The sequence below is a fragment of the Sphaerodactylus townsendi genome, linkage group LG07 (genome assembly GCF_021028975.2).
Source record: "Sphaerodactylus townsendi isolate TG3544 linkage group LG07, MPM_Stown_v2.3, whole genome shotgun sequence".
Taxonomy (NCBI): domain Eukaryota; kingdom Metazoa; phylum Chordata; class Lepidosauria; order Squamata; family Sphaerodactylidae; genus Sphaerodactylus; species Sphaerodactylus townsendi.
Genome location: NC_059431.1, coordinates 34,579,423 through 34,599,388, shown reverse-complemented (window position 1 = coordinate 34,599,388; position 19,966 = coordinate 34,579,423). Strand labels below are relative to the sequence as shown.

The 19,966-nt window shown below is 39.2% G+C and overlaps 1 protein-coding gene across 1 annotated transcript in view; it reads right to left on the bottom strand.

The window, feature by feature from the left end:
- Positions 1–19,966, bottom strand: part of SERINC5 (serine incorporator 5) — a 63,153-nt gene that overhangs the window by 32,595 nt on the left and 10,592 nt on the right. The window contains exon 2 of the mRNA XM_048503781.1: positions 9,140–9,304. Within this exon, the coding sequence (XP_048359738.1) occupies positions 9,140–9,304 (165 nt within the window). The remainder of the gene's footprint in view (positions 1–9,139; positions 9,305–19,966) is intronic.

Below are 19,966 nucleotides of genomic sequence, written 5' to 3'. Positions count from 1 at the left end.
TCCACTATAAGCTCCTTTGTCTTGTTAGTATTAAGAACCAGGTTATTTTCCCTGCACCATGAGAGCAATCGGTCCACCTCACTCTGATAGGCAGACTCATCCCCTCCAGAGATGAGCCCCACCACTGTTGTGTCATCGGCAAATTTGATAATGGTGTTACTATGATAGACGGGGTACAATCATATGTATGAAGGGTGAACAATAAAGGGCTCAACACACAGCCCTGTGGCATTCCCATATTTAGAGTAAGAACTAAGGAAACCCGATTTCCCAGTCTAACCCTCTGAGAATGTCCAGACAAGAAGTCCCTGATCCACAAACAGATTGAATGTGAGATGTCAGGATGGCCTGGATGTCAGGGGAAGGGAGCACTGGTCTGTGTGAGCTTGCTATGTGAATTTGTTATTCTGCTGTTCCTTGGTGTCTTATCTTCTCTGCTTGCTAGTGAAGGCCACATACCTCGGCATGCAGTTGCAGCTGTGGAATGTAACGGAGGAAGGGTTTTGCTGGTAGCTTTATATTATCAAAGTCTCTGCTGGACTGGCAGAGACTTCTTGGAACTGTATGGGACTTATCTTGCCTGCAATAAAGAAATCTTTGTTCATCAACAGGTGTTTCAGTTGTCTGGTCAAAGAAAGTTCTGACACCTTCACAAACTTCCAATTTAAATTTTAATTACTTTTATTAGGCTTTACTAGGAAGTGGTCCTGGTTTACCACTAGCTATACTATTCCTTGGATGTTGATGCATGATTTCCAGGATTTTGCTTTCTCCTCTTACAATTGCAAAGGCCAGTGGAGTTCTTAAATGTTTTTGTTTCTGCATGGCACAATTATACCGGTTTACAATCGGTGCCGTACAATCCGGGTCTATTTTATCCCCGTTTCTCCCTTTGCGTGACTGTACATTTCTGTGAAGGAATCAAATGAAGACCAGTAGGAAATGCTCCAGTTTGTTTCGCAGGAGTCCAAGTCTTTTGTATGTACACCGCAAGTGTATCCGCCCGTGCACAAACATCCCCAGTGTCCCACGTTCTGATTGACTGTTGTTTTTAGGTGGCAGCTTGAATGAACATCTCTGCCCTGCCTTTTCAATTGCTGGCCTACAAAAATGCTGCGCTTCTGATTGGTCCACCCACAGCAAGCGGGGACAAAGCCCCCCCCCCCCTTTTCCAGTTCTGGATAGGGCCCAGTGCAGGCCTCAGTAAGGCAGCAAAAACAATGGGGCACAGCATCAAATCACATTCCCACTCACGTTCTCATATTTTTGTGGACAACAAGAGACCCTCCCCCATGATAGGACTGCTAACATTTGGCCCAAAGTGCACATCTCCCTAGCTATGTGCTCCAAGCAACCAGTACATGTACAGAAAAGAAAATGGGGGCATTTTGGGAATCTACTCCTGCTTAACCCAGGCGAAATGACACCTGGTTGATACCATGAGCAGAAAATGTGCTTGGGATAATGTTTTGGGAAGGGCGGGCTGCAATGGTTGGTGGCTCAGCAGAGTTGAAAACTGACATGACGTCAGGTGGGGAGATCAGAAAGGCAGGTGGCAGGACAGGGAGATCAGGCAACTGGGTGGGAAAAATAAACTGGTTCTGCTCCCATGGCGTTTACACAGTAGCAGGTTCAATGTGGGATATTTGAAAAGAATTGCCAAATTGGTGATTTTTGAAAATCCTAGGATGAGGGAAATATTGTGGGCAAACCCGCTTTAGGACCGGGAATTGTGCGAACTTCTTGGCCAAACCAGGATATTTCCCTTGCTCAACCCATGCAGAAACAACCAAAGGAAAGTACATTTTCTCAGCCATATTCTTGGTCCCTGCAGCTCAAGCCAGTTTGTTGTTCCAAATGCCAGCAATGGCCCAGGTGGATTCTGAGGTGCATTTTTCTGATTGTCTGCTGCTTCACCAGCACACAGAATTGTTTGTGCAGTCAGGGTACCAGTGAATCTGTTTCACAGAAAATGGCTGCAGCAATCTTTGTTGCTACTACTGTCAGTGAAGATTAAAAGCAGCTATCTGTGCTCACTTTTCATGTATGCATGTGTGTGAGTACACACCAATAGGTCAAACTTTCTACTATGCAAATTCTATTAGTATCTTTTTTAAATAATCTTTATTCAAGTTTACATTTTTAAAAACAAACAAACAAACAAACAATAAATACTAGCTTCTAAAATACTCTTTCTCAATGTCAATAACTTAAAGTTCTCTCATCTTTATATTCATTTCTTACATAACCAAATTCATGACTTCACCTTGTCCTTAAATATATTAACTTAATAATTCATTTTCTTATGTTCATTAATTAACACTTCAAAAACTAACATAGAAAAAAAAAAGACAAAACTCCATTCCTTCTTTTCTTCTGCATCTTAGTTCCTTTTACCTTCCTAATGCATTGTTTCTAAACATTTTTTTTTAATTATTAATCTGAAGCTTACTGAAATTCATAACAAAAAAAAAAATATTTCTATTTCAATGTTGGTATATCTTTATCATATCTATACCACAAAATTGTTTAATATAATTCAATAAAGGTTCCCAATCCTGCAAATACATTTTTTCTATAGGTCTTTTGCTTTTATGATAGATGGATAACTTATCGTGTCCCATAATTTCCAAGCTATTCTGTTCATCCATTCTTTTGTTATTTCTGGGAGTTCAGGTGCTCCTTTCCATTTCCCCGCTTATTATCAGTCCTTGCTGCTGTAAATCATAAGTTGAAAAAATAATTTCCTATGTTGTATTTGTATTTCACTGGGTCTATAAAGCTTCTAACAAAAGTTTCTTTTTTTTAATTTCTTCATAAATAATATCAGATCCTAAAAAATTTCTTGAATTTTTTTCATGTATTTTTCTCCAGGAAATCTTTTTATCTTGCAACACCTCCTACACCACATATGCTCATAATCTCCTTTTTCTTTCCTTTCTCAAGACATCTCCAGCAATAAAATCAGGATGTGTTTTGATACATCTTTGCTAGTTTTGCTTCGGACCTCTAAATGCCACCTGTAAAACATTTTGATTTACATTCTCTCTTATACCACTCTATAGTTTCTTGTGAATTTTAAGTTTCTTGTTCCATACTTTGATCCCATTGTTCCAACTTCTTAAAATTATTCCCCTTATTAATTTTGCCCTTTAAATTTAATCATACTCTACTTTCTTTTTATCCTTTCTTTTTCCGCCTTTTGAGTTAACACAGATTATAATTCCTCCTAATCATTCCCTTCGGCCTTTACACAGACATTCCCATAGTAGATCTTTTTCCCTAAATTAAACCCTTTGTTTTCGCTCTTTGTTTAAATTTTTCTTTCCATTTGAGATATATAGATACCATTGGCACTTGTTTTCCATTTATTGGTATATTTCTCTCTCTCATGCCTCATCTTTTATTTTGATTTATGTTTCGCTCCTCTTCAAAATGTCCCAATATCTTTTTATATTCTATACCCTCCTTGCATTTGGTCTTTAAATTAACGCCTTTTGCTTCGTGGTGGTGAAATCCATCCTGGCGTTTTAATTAAGAATTTAGCTTTGTAACTTTCCCATATTTGTCTAACTGCTCTCCTAACAAAATGATCATTAAATTGTTTATTTAATTTTAAGTACTTATTATGCCATAGAGGTATGCATTGCCAACCGGGAATACTAAAATCAGTATTCCCTCGGGACAAGAGCAAGTTAATAGAAGTTCTCTATTTTCTAAACTCATCCAATCTTTAAACCAAACCAGTCCTGCAGCTTCTCATAATAAAGCTGCAAGTCTGGCAGGCTCCAATCCTCCCTCTTTTCCATCCTGTCGCATGTGTTTACACATAATTAATTCAAGCTTTTTTCCCTCATCCAAATAAATTTTTTTTGTTATATCCTCAAGCTTCCAAATTCCTCCTTGAAGCATTTCCTCTTAATAATTATCGGCAAAGTTTGGAATAGAAAAGTCATCTTTGGTAACACATTTGTTTTTATTGCTGCAATTCTACCTAAAAGTGATAGCTGTAATTTTCCCCATTGTTCCATATCTTTTCTAATTTTTTCCCAAGTTTTTTCGTAATTATTTTGGAATAGTAAGGAGTTTTGTTTTGTTAGATTGATTCCTAGATATTTTACTATCTTTTCGTTTTTAATTAATTAGTCCTCTTTTTTTTCTAAAATCTCTTCTTGTTGATTACTTGTCATATTGAAAAAACATTATTTTAGATTTATTTTCATTTATTTTTAAGTTTGAATATTTCGCAAATTCTTCTAAATCTAATTTTAACGCCTTAATTGATTTTTTTGGTTCTTCTATTGAAATTACCAAATCGTCTGCGAAAGATCTGAATTTATAATCGTAGTTTTCATTCTATTTTCTGTGGCCCTTTAGTTGTTTTTTGTCCTTATTCTCATCTTCTTGGCCAAGGTCTCTATAGATAAGATAAAGAGTAGGGGTGACAGAGGGCAGCCCTGCCTTGTCCCTTTCCTTATTTGAATCCATTCTGATAGTTCATCGTTCACTTTGATTTTAGCTCTTTGTTGTGTATATATTGCTGCTATCCAATTTTCGAAGTTTTCCCCACAATTTAGTACTTCTAATGATTTCTTCATGAATACCCAATTCAAATTATCGAAAGCTTTTTCGATATCGATGAATATAAGAGCTGCTTGTTTATCTGCTCTTTTATTCAGATACTCAATAATATCTAATATTAATCTTACATTATTCCTCAAATACCTCTTGGGGAGGAAGCCATTCTGCTCTTTACCTATTACTTTTTCTAGTACTCCTTTCAGTCTGTTAGCTAAGATAGTTGCATAAATTTTATAATCTGTATTTAACAGAGAAATAGGTCGATAATTTCGTACTGAAGTTCTATCTTGATTTTCTTTTGGTATCAATCTATGCATGGTGGCCTCCCTTCCATGACTTTAAATTTGTTTTGATTCTTTTTATCTTATTAAACAATTGCCTGAAGAATATCAATTAGTTGGTCTTGAAATTTTTTGTAAAAAGTATTGGGTATCCCATCCGGGCCTGGAGCTTTATGTAATTTTAATTTTTTAATGGCTTCTTTAATTTCTGTTTTAGATATCTCTTTGTTTAGTTGTTCTTTATTTTCCTCTGTAAATTGATTTGTAACGTTTTGCTGTATATAATCCTGTATTTCTTCCTCCTTACTCTCTATACTTTGATATAGTGCAGTATAGTATTCTGCAAATTTCTTTATGATGTCTTCTTGCTTTGTAAAACTTTTTGCGTTATCTATTATTTCTGTTATTCTGCTTTTTTGATGTATTTTCCTTAATCTGTATGATAACCATTTTCCTGATTTGTTTGCGTTTTCAAAATGGTACATTTTGGCATAATTAATTTTCTTTTCCATTTCACTAGTTGTTAATACATTTATCTGATTTTGTAAGTTTTTCATTTCATTTTTTAATTCTTCAATTGATGGGTTTTCTATCAATGCCTTTTCTATTTTTTGTATTTTTCCCAATAATTCCTTTTCATATTTCCCTTTTTCTTTTTTCCATATATTGTTTTCCTTAATAAATAATCCTCTTACAAAGGCCTTTAATGCATCCCATACTACATTTATATTGATTTCTGTGGTCCAATTAATCCTAAGAAAATCTTTCACTTCTCTCTTATTTCTTTCTATTATTTTCTCTTTTTTTAATAAGTACTCATTTAATCTCCAACCTCCTCCTCTCCTTCCTGATTTAATTGTCCATACAATTGCTTTGTGATCTGTTAATATTTTTGGCAAAATCTTTATCTCTTTTGTTTTTAAACTCAAGTCCTGAGAACAAAAAATCATATCGATTCTCGAGTTTGTTTTGTAGAAATCCGATCTATAGGTATAATCTTTTTCCCCATAGTTATGTTTTCTCCACACATCAACAACTTTCAACTCATCTATCATTTCAAAAAAAATATTTGGAAGTCTTCCATTACTTTTCTCAGTGACCCTTTCCGATTGTTTATCTAACTGTATTGAAATTACACCATTCCAATCTCCCATTAAAATGATATGTGTATAACCTAAGTTCATTATTACATCTTTCAATTTTTGGAAAAAAGTACTCTTATTTTGGTTTGGTGCGTATACTCCCATCACAAATGTTTTTCTATCTAACCACTACAACTCTCTAATTCCTATATAACGCCCTTCTTCATCATCTCACATAATTTCTTTGGGGTTATATTCTTCTTTTACATATATAGCTACTCCTGCCTTTTTATTTTTTTCTCTTGATGATTTGAAAATTTGACCCAATTTTTTGTTAATCAACAATGACTCATCTTTTTTTATTATGTGAGTCTCCTGCAAACAAATCAAATCATATTTATTCTTCTCCAAAATATGGAATATTTTTTTCCTTTTTTGCGGGAGATTCATTCCATTAATATTCCATGAAAATAAATTCAAATCCATAACAAAAATAATTAATACAATCCAGAATAAATATTTAATAAGATTTTTCCCCATCATTGTTAATATCTTATACTAATATTTTGTTTATACCCAAATGTCTTGATTTTACTTAACTCATTTTCTAATTGTTCTGCAAGATCTTTTCCTTGTTGTATTGACATGATTTTCATTTTCTTTTTCTTTATGATGCGTCACTGAGAACCCCTCGATATCTTCCCACTTGTATCTGATGTTCTCTCTCCTTAATATATTAGTCACAAAGTCATACTCTCTTCTCCTCTTCAAGATTTTATATGGTATTTCTTTCAAGATGAGAATTTCTTCAAGCAAATTCTATCTTCAACTTGATTTGCATTTTCTTAAGTATTTCTCCCTCTCTTTGTTTTCAGTCTTGAAAAGAAAATCTGTATTTGTCTCTATTCCTCTCTTCTGTTGTCTCCTTGTTTAGTGTTAATCCTGAATATTTTTTCTATATCTTCCTCTAAAACATCTTCTTCTGTGTCAATATATTTTGCCAAATTTGTAATCATTTCCTTCCTTATCTTTTCTCCTTCTTTCTCTGGCACTCCTCTAAGTCTTAATATATTTTGCTTTTGGTGTAATTCTGTGAGAAGCATTTGATTTTCCAGCTTTCTGAATTCTTCTTCCCAGCTGACCATCTTTTTCTCATTCTCCTTCTGATGATTTTCAATTTGCAAGCATCGTTGTTCTACTTCTCCTAATTTCTGACCCAGATCTTTAATTGTCTTCATTTCATTTTTAAGATCATTTATTTCTGTACTCACTTTATTGAATTTATTATCCATTTCATTTAATTTTCCTTCCAGTTCATTGAAACGTTTTGTGTTGTCCTTTTGCATGCCATTCATCATTTCAATCATATAATCCAGTTTCGACTCCATCTCCGTTTTTTCTGATTTCTCAATTAAACTGGCTTTTCTCGTTTTATTCATTTCTCCACTGACTCTCTCTTTTTTTTTTATAGCTGTTCCCTTAACTTAACTTTAACAGCTTTATTCCCTTGACTTGACTTTAGCCACTTTACACCAGTTCTTGCTGTTGTTTCTCCTCTGAATGACTTTATATGGAGCTGGCTCTTTAAGACTCGCCCCTCTTTCCTTTCAGTTTCCCAACCGCGTCTCCGCAATGTCAATATGCAAAGGACAACTCCGTTTCTTCAGATTTTTATCTCTCCGCCCGCTATCAGCATGTATATATTTTTGTTATTTCTTTCCCATTCATTAGGAAGCTTAACAAGTTCCAGTATTGTATAGAAAATTGGGTCCGGCAACGTCACCGCTTACCCCGCCCTTGGATGAAGCTCGCCCGGCTTTGCTGTTCCAGCCTTCGCTCCGTTCACTGCGGGCGCGTTCCCCGGAGCGGCGTTCAGTCGCCTGGCGAAATTTTGTTACTCCTTTTAATCCGGGAGTAAATGCTGGGGTTTTGAAAACTCTCCCCCCTTCACTTTGTTGCGGGGGGGAGCCTCTTTCCAGCGCAAGAAGCGGGATTTACGGAGAGCGATTTCTCTCGCCTCCGTCTGCTTGCCGTCCCAACCGGAAGTCTCCCGCAAATTCTATTAGTATCAATGTTTCCTTCCTTCCTTCCTTCCTTCCTTCCTTCCTTCCTTCCTTCCTTCCTTCCTTCCTTCCTTCCTTCCTTCCTTCCTTCCTTCCTTCCCTCCCTCCCTCCCTCCCTCCCTCCCTCCCTCCCTCCCTCCCTCCCTCCCTCCCTTTGTATAAGGGGGAAAGTATTTTTTGTACAAATACTACTGTTTAAAGGCTGGAGACAGGGGTGGAGCAGGGGGAACTGTAACCAGGGAGCACGTGCACCCTGTGCCCTTGCTGAGGTGCTGCCTGCCCCCACCCTGGAATGCCCCTGTACCTGTGCGCACCCAGGGCATCATGCTCCCCCCCCTGCCCTGTTGTAGCTGCGCCACTGGCTGGAGATCCCCCCGTCCCCCTCTGTCCTTATGGCAGCCCTTCATATTCCTGATATATTCATCAGAGCTCTTTTGCAAAATGGCCAGTAATATGTTTATTTTCCAGTACAGTAAGTGGGAACAGAAGATATACCATGAAACAATGCTGGAGAAAATGGGAGAAGAATGAACATTCAGTTAATCTCTTGGGACTCGCTAATCAATAGAAGAACAATAATTACTTCTGGGCATACAATGATAGAGTTAAGAGGCCCTTGAATATGTGACAGGCTGTAAGCAAAGATGCCACAATAAACAGAGAAAGTAGTAAGATCTCTGACAAAGAACCTCTTTTTGAGTTGCTTGTATTCTCTCATTCAAAGCCATATACAAGGGTTTCAGAGACAGCAAATACTCCTTGGCCTTCAGGTCAACAATTACTCTTTGTGCTGCCTCTTCCTACACTCCAGTTTTCAATTGCAAAAAACAAAGGAGGAAACTTTCACCATTACTAAAACAAACACTTTTAGTCTTCAAAAATTCCTGAAACAGTATTTGCATGAGAATGTAGATTTAAAATGTACTGTAATACCAGTGTGAGAAACATATTAGAAAGTGGCACAATCTAGTTATTAGCAGGCTTTCCTTTTAAACACCTAAGATTCCAGCATAACAAAACATAGGGTCTTCTGGTAATGACCATCTAGCTACACATAACACAGTTGATTGCATACATTTTAATAACTTATAATCATCTGTCCCCTCCCACCTTAAAAATTTCAATTACTCACATGCTTCATTTCTTTTGCTACTGTGTTTGACATCATGACGCAACAGATGAGAGTTACCAGGATGAAGTACAGGGCATACATAAAGCGGGTGCTGGTTGACTGCTTTATCTTGGGGCAACATTTGCAGCAGAGGGAACAGGCAGCAGTACCACAGCAACAGGCCAACTAGGAGGGAAAAAAAGGTCAACATGATAATATTTTCAAAACTAGTATCAGTTGGAACATTATAATCAGGTGCACTAAAGAATGATTTTGGCTGCCTAGAAAGATTTAGACAATGGGGGAGCTCATAGGAATTGTACGTGGCTGAACTGATGGATTTGTCCTTCCCGGGGCACTTGCTCAGCGGTGGGGGGCAATTCTGCCAGTGTATGGCCATTGTGGCTCTCGTCGGCACTGGGACACCATGCCAGTAACCCAGGACCCCATCTGCCGGTGTAGTGGGGGCAGGCTGAGGATGTGCCGGGGGTGGGCAGCTAACACTCCTGGCCTTTGCCAGCATTATATTGGCAGCCTGGGCCTTGGACTTGGTCCATTCAGCCCAACGGGGGCTTTTTAGCAGTGGGGAGGCTTTTTTTGTTCAAGCCTCGCATGGAGGTTTTTTTGTTCAAGCCTCCCCATGCTGCGGGAAGCCTCCGTGGGAGTGGTGGAGTAGCACCATGACCCACTGCTACCTAGTTTGGATGGGGCTGTGCAGATAGGACTGCTGTTGCACCCCCCAAAAAAGTTTGTCAGTCCCTTCCCAATTTCAAATGTGGTGAATGAGGTGCTGTTTGTGAAACAAACCATCCCGAGTGCATGGAACTACTTGGACAACATTTTTATAGACTTTAAGTAAAATTACAGTTAACTTCTACTGTTACTCCATTTTAGGTCTACTAAAATTGAGGGCTTAGACTTGAGAACATCTGCACACGATTGCACTGTTCATGTTCCAAAATTAGGATACAATCAACTAGGACCATAACACAACTGCATCACCTCTTCACCATCAATGCACACAACTTCAACTTCCAGAATAGCAGCGTTTGTGGATGGAGGGGGGGGGGGGAGGAGTCATACATGCTCTATACTTCCAGAGTAATTAATATTGAGGAATGAACCTCTGCAAAGAGTTCATTTCATAATCATTCACACAGCATCTGCTCAAAAGATTCTACAGAACCAAATGGAAAAGGCAAACAAACATAATGATTTCACATTCATAGGTTGAGGCATAGTTAGATTTTATTTATTTATTAATATTCATACCCATACCAGAGTCGCTAGGTGGCTTACACAATGTTGAAAACAATAAAACATCACAATAAAAATATCATAAACTATAACAATAAAAATAAAACAATTAAAACAGCATGCAAATTAACCCCAACCTCCACTCCTTTACACACACACACACTTCACAGACCAGCTACTGTAGAGGGCCTTCCAGGAAGGCTAGCCAAATGCCTGGGTAAGACCTTCACCATGAGCCTAAACCTATAAAGGGTAGGCGCCGTGCCAGATCATCAGACCAAGGGCATCTACTCTAGCATATCTCCAGTGGTGGCCAATCCTATGCCCTGACATCATAAGCAAGGCAGGAAAGAGATAACAGCCCCTGTGGTCTGCATGCAGCAGTTGCTCACCAGTGATAATCAGTAATTGTAAGGAAGAATTTCCTTGAAGGAAATGGCACTCAGAGTAAAAGTTATAAAAGCAGGTTTCAGGGCAACACTCGGCTATTGAAGTAGCGATTATGAGCAGTGATAGTCCAGATAAAAAACAAAACAAAAGCAACAATTAGGATTCATTGCTGATTAAAGACACTTCTGACATTCTCACAAATACAATTGCTGCCATGACATGGTAAACTAAGAAAAAAAGCTATTTTAATCTTTTCAGCGCAACAAGAACCTAACTTGATTCATTTACTTAGTGCCCACTAACTTACTCTTCCATTTGACATTCCAAGACAAAATGTCTAATTCCAGCTATTTCCACCAAATAAGCAAAAACAGAGGAATTTGCCCTTGATGTTTGCAATCCACTAACATACAGCCACTGACTGAATGGTCCCACTGAACCATTCTTAATTCACCACACTTTTGTGATGAATTAAATGGAAAAGAGTTAGATCTCTACAAAAGGGCTTTGTGTTGTTAAAAGACATGAATCAAGGGTGCTGAAAACACCCGTCACTGTGGGTTAGCACGCAGTTTGAATTCGGCCTCATGGAGTGTATAACTTACAAGGGGTAATGCAAAATTTGACTCAAAGAGTGATTTATTTAATAAACATGCATTTTAACAGGCACCTGAGTGGCAGAGGCTTATCTGGTGAGTCAGATGTGTTTCCACACTCCTACATTCCTGTTGGGTGACCTTGAGCTAGTCATAGTTCTCTCAGAACTCTCTCAGCCCCACCTATCTCACAAGGTGTCTGTTTTGGGGAGAGAAAGGGAAAGGAGTTTGTAAGCCCCTTTGAGTCTCCTTACAGGAGAGACAGGGGGGCATTATAAATCCAATTTTTATTACCCCTTGAATATGTTGCTTTAAATTAAATAAGTCTATTTGATTCCTTAACAAATAACATTTGGGGCAGGTGGGAATCCAATTTTTTAAACCTTTCAAGTTCTGCTCCTTCCAAAGAACTTGAGTAAGACTTACAACAGGAAAAGGCATAGCAGTGAAGCTCACCAATGAATTTCCAAAGTGAGGAGGTCACCTATGGAAACATTTTAAATGCTCCCATCTATGACTGCCCTTACCTGCATGGGCCAGGCAAGCCAGCCTCTTCATATCTCAGAAGCTAAAAAGGGCTGGTTGGTTAGTACTTTGATGGGACACAAGGAAGGAAAACCTGAGTTGGTATGTAGAGGCAGGCAATGGCAAATCATCTTTGAACATCTCTTGCCTTGAAAACCCTACGGCTGCCATAAGTAAACTGTGACTTGATGGCACTTTGCACACAAACATCTATGATTAAAAACCATTGAAAAGTAGTGTTAGATAGGATCAAGATTCCAAACAAAGTACAAAGACCTGCTCTTGAATATATTCAATATTTTAAAAAGCAGGAGCACTTCTGTTTATATTATTCTAATAAGCTAAAAAGACATGCATTTTTATGCATTGGCATCCTACAACTCTCTTTGGCAGTTGGAGTCCTTGGTCAGAAGCCAGACTACACACTTATCGTGCCATCCTTAAGGCGACCCGGTGAGTGGGGCTCGAACTTCCTTTGCAGGACTTTAACTTGATGCCTGCAGCCCTAAACACCCTCAGTGAGGAAGGAGTCCTATTAAATCCATGGGAGTTTTTTCTCAGTCTGCAGGAACAGGCACTGCCCATAGAAGCTCTGCAGAAAGCATGGGTATGAGCAGTGGTGGGATCCAAAAAATTTAGTAACAGGTTCCCATGGTGGTGGGATTTAAACAGTGGCTTAACGCCAATGGGGCTGGGTGGGGCATGACGGGGCGTGGCCGGGCATTCCGGGGGCAGGGCATTAATAATTTCTCTGTTACTGTAAAAAAACTCTTACTGTAAAAAAAAGTTCCTAATTTCCAGCTGGTATCTTTCTGTCCATAATTTAAACTCGTTATAGCAAGTCCTATTGTCTACTGCCAACAGAAACAACTACTTCTCCTCTAATTGATTGCCTGTCAAATACTTAATACTTTCAAATACTTAATTTTGTTTCTAGAAATCAAAAGAAGGATACTTTCCTTAAACAAGGAACTTTACCATATTTCTAAAACATGTTTTTAAAACGGCCCAACAGGGAGAATTATCCCGTTTTCTACCTTCGCTAGCCAGCCACATAGGAAACAACAGGACTTTATGATTTTTGGACCTAATGGAATTTCTAACGGAAAAGCAGACCCAATTAGTAACCCCCTCTCGGCACACACAAATAATTAGTAACCCACTCTCGGGAACTGGTGAGAACCTGCTGGATCCCACCTCTGGGCATGAGGCTGGTTTCCTGCTTTGCCAGAAAGGTCCAGAAGAAATCTCTCAACCCTCCCCCTCACTCTGAGGGCAACAATCAGCCTCCAAGCACTGAAGTCTGCTCCCATGGAGAAAATCATAAACCTTGAGGCTGCTGGGCTTTTCTCCCCACCCCCAGGAACACCCGGAACAGAAAGCTTTTGAACAAACAGGCTTGTTCAACCATTTGTAACTTAAAAACAAAAACAAATCACCACTCTTCTTGGGAAGAGGGAATTCCTTGAATGCAGTTGCTGGAACATTTTAAGGGGCCACCCAAATGTAGATTAACTTTCTGGCCAAAATCCAAGCAATCACTTCCTTGAGAAGATTTCTCTTGGAGCCCCTTGGACTACTCCAGAGTAAGTCTCTCTCAGGTGTCAAACTTGCGGCCCTCCAGTTGTTATGGATCATGCTGGCAGGGGATGATGGGAACTGTAGTCCATAACACCTGGAGGGCTGCGAGTTTGACACCTGTGCAGAGTATTGAACTCTGCGAAAGTTGGTTCTGGGACCTCATCCTTTCATGAAGGAAAATGCACACACAGTCAAGAATTAAAGGCCTCTGACTTGGTCATGAGTGATGTAGATCTCAAGTCTCCCACATTCTGGGTAAATATGCTTCATCTGGCACCCTCAGCCTGCCCCCCACTAAGTGGAAGGCAGGAGGCCAGCGGCACAGCAGATGGGCAGGTTCTGGGCAGATGGCGCAGGGAGGGAGGAAGGGAGGGGGCGGGAAACCAAAATGCACCACCCATGTGACCCAGGCGAATGACACCTGGGTCAAATGACTCCCCTGCCTCCCCCCAAGATATGCTATTCAGCACGAGCCTGTTTGTAATGGATGTTCATGTATCCCCCAACTTAGCTCTGCATGTCCCCAGACTTCTGTTTAAATAGTACTATTACACAGGGAATCCCATTATACCAGTGGTTCTCAACCTTCCTAATGCCGCGACCCTTTAATACAGTTCCTCATGTTGTGGTGACCCCCAACCCTAACATTTATCCATTTTACAGGTCTTAGGCGACCCCTGTGACAGGGTGTTTCGACCCCCAAAGGGGTCGCGACCCACAGGTTGAGAACTGCTGCATTGTACTAACAAACCAGTATAACATCTACTCAGGCTAAGAGAGTGATATGTCCTAACCAGACTAAAAGCCCTGCAACAGGCTCATGATGCAACAGAGCTAGATAAATATTGGATACTTACTGAAATGAGGAAGATTTAGTATGCTAACTAGCCTAAGCTAATAATACTGAAAGGTCAGACAGTCTGTCGCAAAAATATTTGAACAGGCAAGTTTCGCTAATAGTAGTTCAGGGCAACATGAAGGCAAGTTTCACTAATAGTAGTTCAGGGCAATATAAAGGCTATTTTATAAAAGATTCATGTTTAATACTGAACAGAATGATGGTTTTTACAAAGCCTGCACTTTAAAACGATTCTTTAATGCACATAGATATTCGAAAGGGAAGAACAGAACTTGGTAGGCACACTAGGACCACTGCAAAGCATTCCACTATGAAGAAGGTCCAGGAAGAAGTGGCGGATTAATTCACAGTTGAGCTTAGATCTGTCTGTGGGAAAGATTATAGTCGGCATTTTTTGGGTGTGCATGTGTGAAACTCACTGTAACTGGTACAGAAGGAATTCTGATATGTAAAAAGGCTGCAGAGGGTGGGGGAAGCTTGTCACACCCAACTGTCTCATTCTTTGCTCATGCAAACACAAAAACGGAGATTTTATCCCAACAGCTATTCCATAGCTCCTTTAACAGCAAGAAACTACATTCTTTTTTGCTGAAGTTGAATCAACTCTCCCAGAATCTCTGCACATGCCAATTAAACAACAACAAAACCAGGTTTTACTGGTAAAACCAATACTGCTATTTATTGCATTCTTTGGTTTAGAACAGCTTAATCCTTTAGGCAGGTGAAAAAAATCATGCAGTAAATAATCCCCCCCCCCACACACACACACACACACACACCGTATAGGGGAAGGGTTGCAAAGACTCAAGCAATTAGTTCTACTTGCCCAAAGGGGTTTTGGAGCAGGGCTTCATTAACAGCAACCCTCCCATAGAACAGTAAACTACTGTGAGAACAAGGGGAATTTCTAAAGTAGTTTGTGATATGATATGCTACAGGGTGGTTCAAAGGGGAAGCAAAATCTTTCTGGGTTTGCCTAAACCAACTTAACCAATCTGTGTTACTGTGTATGCAAAATAAAACCAGAGTCCAGTGGCAATTTAAACAGTAAAAAAACTTTATTCCAGCATAAGCTTTTGTGAGTCAGAGCTCTATTCACTAGGCATAGAATGCATCTATTAAAGTGAGTATTGATCTACAAAAACTTACAAAGGAATACAAATACAAATACAAAACCTTTAATGGCATATAAAGAGTGGTAAACAAAGGAATAAATGTTGTTATTTCTTGGAGAAGTTCTTGATGGTGGAAAGTATCATCAAGTCACAGTCGGCTTATAGTGACCTCCATAGGGTTTTCAAGGCAAGAGACAGAGGTGATTTTCCATTGCCAGCCTCTGCACAGCAATCCTGGATTTACTTGGTGATTTCCCATCCAAGTACTAAGCAGGGCTGACACTGCTTAGCTTCTAAGATTGGGCTACCCGGGACCATGCAGGCCAGCAGTCATTAGACTCTTGTATTATTGATTTTCTGCAACAGACTAACAGACCTCTGGAATTATTTTTACGCAAGATGACCTGACATGTATTTTTCCTCTTACATAGTTATTGGGTACATGTTACAGGTGTGTGTGTGTGTGTGTGTGTGTGTGTGTGTGTGTGTGTGTGTGTGTGTGTGTTAGATACATGATAAAAACTGTATAACCTGTCATACAGAGTTAATGTTAAGAAGTATGCTATTGTGGTTGTACAGTGGGCTAAGATCCGAGACACCCAGGTTCAAATCTCCACTGTCATGAAGCCTGCTGGGTGACCTTGGGCCAATCTCTCTGTCTAGCTAGAGTAACTAACGGGGTTGCTGAGGATGAAATGGAAGAATACAGTGGTTCCCTGAGCTATTTGGAAGTAGAAGGAGGTTAAAGTGGACTATACAAATAAATGTTATTTCACAAATCTTTGCCATAGGCATCTATTTAGAAAAGCTATACATGTCAGTTTCTTTGTTCCAGCCGTTGCTCTCTGGGCCCAAAGATCTGCAGGGATTGGCCTATAATCAGAAAAACCTGTTTAAAAAGTCCCTCTCATACCTGGCCAGCTAGACAGATGCAAAGACTGCTCCTTTCTTAAAGTGTAAAAACAAGTTTCTGTTTTCAAACATGCCATCTAGTAACTAGCTCAACCAGTTTTAAAATGCAGCCAGATATAATTGACGCAAGAATCAAGATGCCTGCGCCTCATGCTTTCTGAGCTGTGCACAACCATTCTTCTGATCAGCACTAATTTCTCAAAACTATCTGCTATTGTGGTACTTGCTGGAATTTTGGAACACCAGGGAGGTGTGTCAAATTGTTACCAGCAGGAAAATAGGAAAAATATTTTCCTGAGCCTGCCACCAAACTACACTGGCTAAGGATCAGAGCAAAGAGACCGGTGTTGTCCAAAAGCCTCCACAAGTCCTGGAAAGAACATGTATATACAAATGTGCTGATATTTCACATGGTTTCCTTCTTGCCTTTGTCCCTTTTAAGGTTTAATGTAAGCCCCTCAGTGTTGGATTTATTATTTGCCAAATGTTTAGGATTATACTTTAGCTAGGTTCTCCATCTGATTTAAGGTTTTCTTACTGTTAATTTAGGATACTCTTGCTTATATGTTTATATGGGCTTGTACTGTATTGGAGGTCCTTTGTTATAAGGTTAAGGGATTCTATAGAGTTACTTTAAGTGATAGACAAGAAGAGAAATGGATTAGAAATATTCTTCTTACTTTATTGTATTAATAGAAGAAGCCTCTTAAGATTTTAGTAGTTTTATTTTAGCTAGGTAACAAGGAAGTAGATGAGAAAATGCAAAGTAAGGACAACTCCTTCTTACAATCTGATAAGTTTGTCAACCTCAACAAAAGACCTTTGGAGGACATCACCCTACTTCCCATTGGACTATTTGAATTTTCACTTCTAGGATCTCAAGACCCATTGGACTATTGAAGTTTCCACTTCTAGGATCTCAAGATTCATTGGCAGCCTTTTCTTCTGGGACTTAATCCCATCAGCAAAAACAAAAGACTGTCTTCCTCCTCTTTGTTTTGGATTGTCTGTATTATGTGGCAGGGGACTGCCCCCTTACTCCTCTGCTTGGGTGAAAAACTGTATAAAAAGGGCTGTGTTTTATTCTGTGGTGGGCCGTCTGGCCTGGAAAGAGCTTGAAATCACAATAAAGAACCTCTGCTCCGAAGGCAGCCTGCCTCTGCATCCACTCACTGCTGCCAAAGCTGAAATCACTCTGAAATCACTATTGCTCATTGCTGCCAAAGCTGAAATCACTCTGAAATCACTTTCTAGTTACCCCTGGCTGTGGGTAACAAAATGAGGACAGTCTATGTTGGCCTGCAGAAGCACAGGGAGATTGAAGTCCAGTAGGATCTTAGAGGCCAACAAGAGTTTCAAGGTGTAGGGTTTTAAAAATCAAAGCTCTGGGCCCTATCAAATCCTGGCCATAAAGATCACTAGGTGGCCTTGGGTCAGTCACTTACCTCTCAGCCTAGCCTACCTCACTTGGTTGTTGAAAGGATAAAAATGGGAGAAGGAAAACAAAATAAAACATACGTATCATCCTGAACTCTCTGGAGAAGGGCAGGATGAAAAACTACCACCACCACAAGAGGAAAGAAACTGAGATCTCTGTTACTGTCACCACCTTGGGAACTAATTGCTGAAGGCAGCATCAACATTTCTAAATAAATAAAATATTGCATGTATAAGACTGGCTGTCCTTAACAGCAGCATTTAATCAAAGCCCAAGGGAAGAAGACTGTGATTCAAAAACAATCAGGTTACAGATAATTCTATGGCTGTATAAAATATGGAAACATGTTAGGGGCAGAGCCCTTTAAAAGTTACTGGCATGCAGCTGAAATACCTGCTTTATGCTCATGTAAAAAAACAAAAACAAAAAACATTCTTCTACTGACAAATGAAAAATTCTTTACTCACTAGAGTTATTTTGTTTAAAATGATTCATTTTCCAGAAAACTGATTAAAACTAAACAGAACAATACTGGAGAGTAAGGCTGAATTCAACACAAGCCCCTGGAAGTGCTTTTCGAGCCCCACTCCAGCTGCTGGTATGCATATGAAAAACCAAAACAAAATAAATAGGCAGTTTTGGTCAGATCAGTGCCAGGTTTTTGAATGAAGTAATACCCAGGCAGGACGGTTCGTTTCCAATCATATTCCTGCCTCACCGAGCTCAACCTTGTGTGTGATTTCAGGCTAAGGCCCACTAGCTTCAAGTACGCTTATGTTTGATGTCTTAACCCCTTGAAGTAATCTTGTAACTCCCCAAGCCACACCATACTTTCTACTGGAGTACAATGTGACTATTTTAAGCAATACACATAATTCTCAACATTATTGGGTCATTGGATGTAGGGGGAAGCTCCTGAAGTTTTTGCCTTTATAGATACCCACTAAATCACAAGTGTGGTACATTAAGGAGCATGCAATTTCCAATAGGAGGGAATTTAAAGTCAAAATAAATGAATCCATCTCTATTTTCTGAAAGGTTCCTCTCTGGCTAAAAATGAACCTTTGTACCCTGACAGTGTTTCTGCTGGCTTTGCTTTTCTAAAAAGCTTGATTACTAAAAAGGACAAAGTGTCCGTCTTTGAATGCTGATAAGGGGGCACAGAATAGAAATCTGACTAAACCTCTCTGCAGCTTCAAGAAGCTAGATAATAGTTACTAGGCTGCAAATATACGTCAATGCTTGCTAATGTCTAATTGGATGAGATTTTTTTTCTTCCCCAGTAACACTGTGATGTCATTAAAACTATAAATGTTCAAGCAAAATGAACTTAGCAGAACTTCTCTTGTCTTCAAGTTGCGACTCAGCATAAGTATTGCTTTAATGGCTGTTGAATTTGGAGTGCATCATTTGGAACCCCTAATTGGAACCTAGAGTAAATTTCCCTGTTATCAAAAAAAACCCGGTCATTTTCTTCCAGCTATATCACATTAGTTGCAGTATTTTTTCGGTAAGGAAAAATCTAACGAATAGGACTGAACTAAGGATAGGATCCAGAAATTGGCAGGCTTTTTGAAGTTTACTTTTTATTTATATAAACCATAATGTAAATATTGCTAAAAATATTACAAGGTGCTTGACGAAACCCATTACAAGTCTCCCTAAACCACCTCATCACAGTCTCACTCTGAAATAGTGTCAGTCTTTATCCTGTATACAAAAAACAACCATAACTAAACTTTTCCCCTGCAGCTGCTTTATTTAAAGATTGTGGTTAACTTTTTAGTCCCAGGAGAGAAGCTACACAAAAGCCAGTATAAAATCCTGTTTCCTGTAAAACAGAGCAGATGTTTTTATACAAGTAGACACAAACTATTACGGTGCAAGCTGAATACCAGGCCAGGCTATAACCTATATATTTTCCTTGAAAGAAAATATACACAAACAGAAAGAGACAGATAAACAGTCTATGCAGTTAAGCTTTTGGTTGCTTTGTGACTTGAGAAGAAAGTTCTTGCTGTTTCTTCCTTATACAAGCAGGAAATCATGTCCACTAAACCAGCTGCAGAGATGAAAACTTGGGAGGCTCAAGACTAGATGTTTTATTGCCAATTCTGCATTGAAACAGCAGTAATAGTTTTGGTGCATTACGCAGAATGAGCTTGGAGACCCATC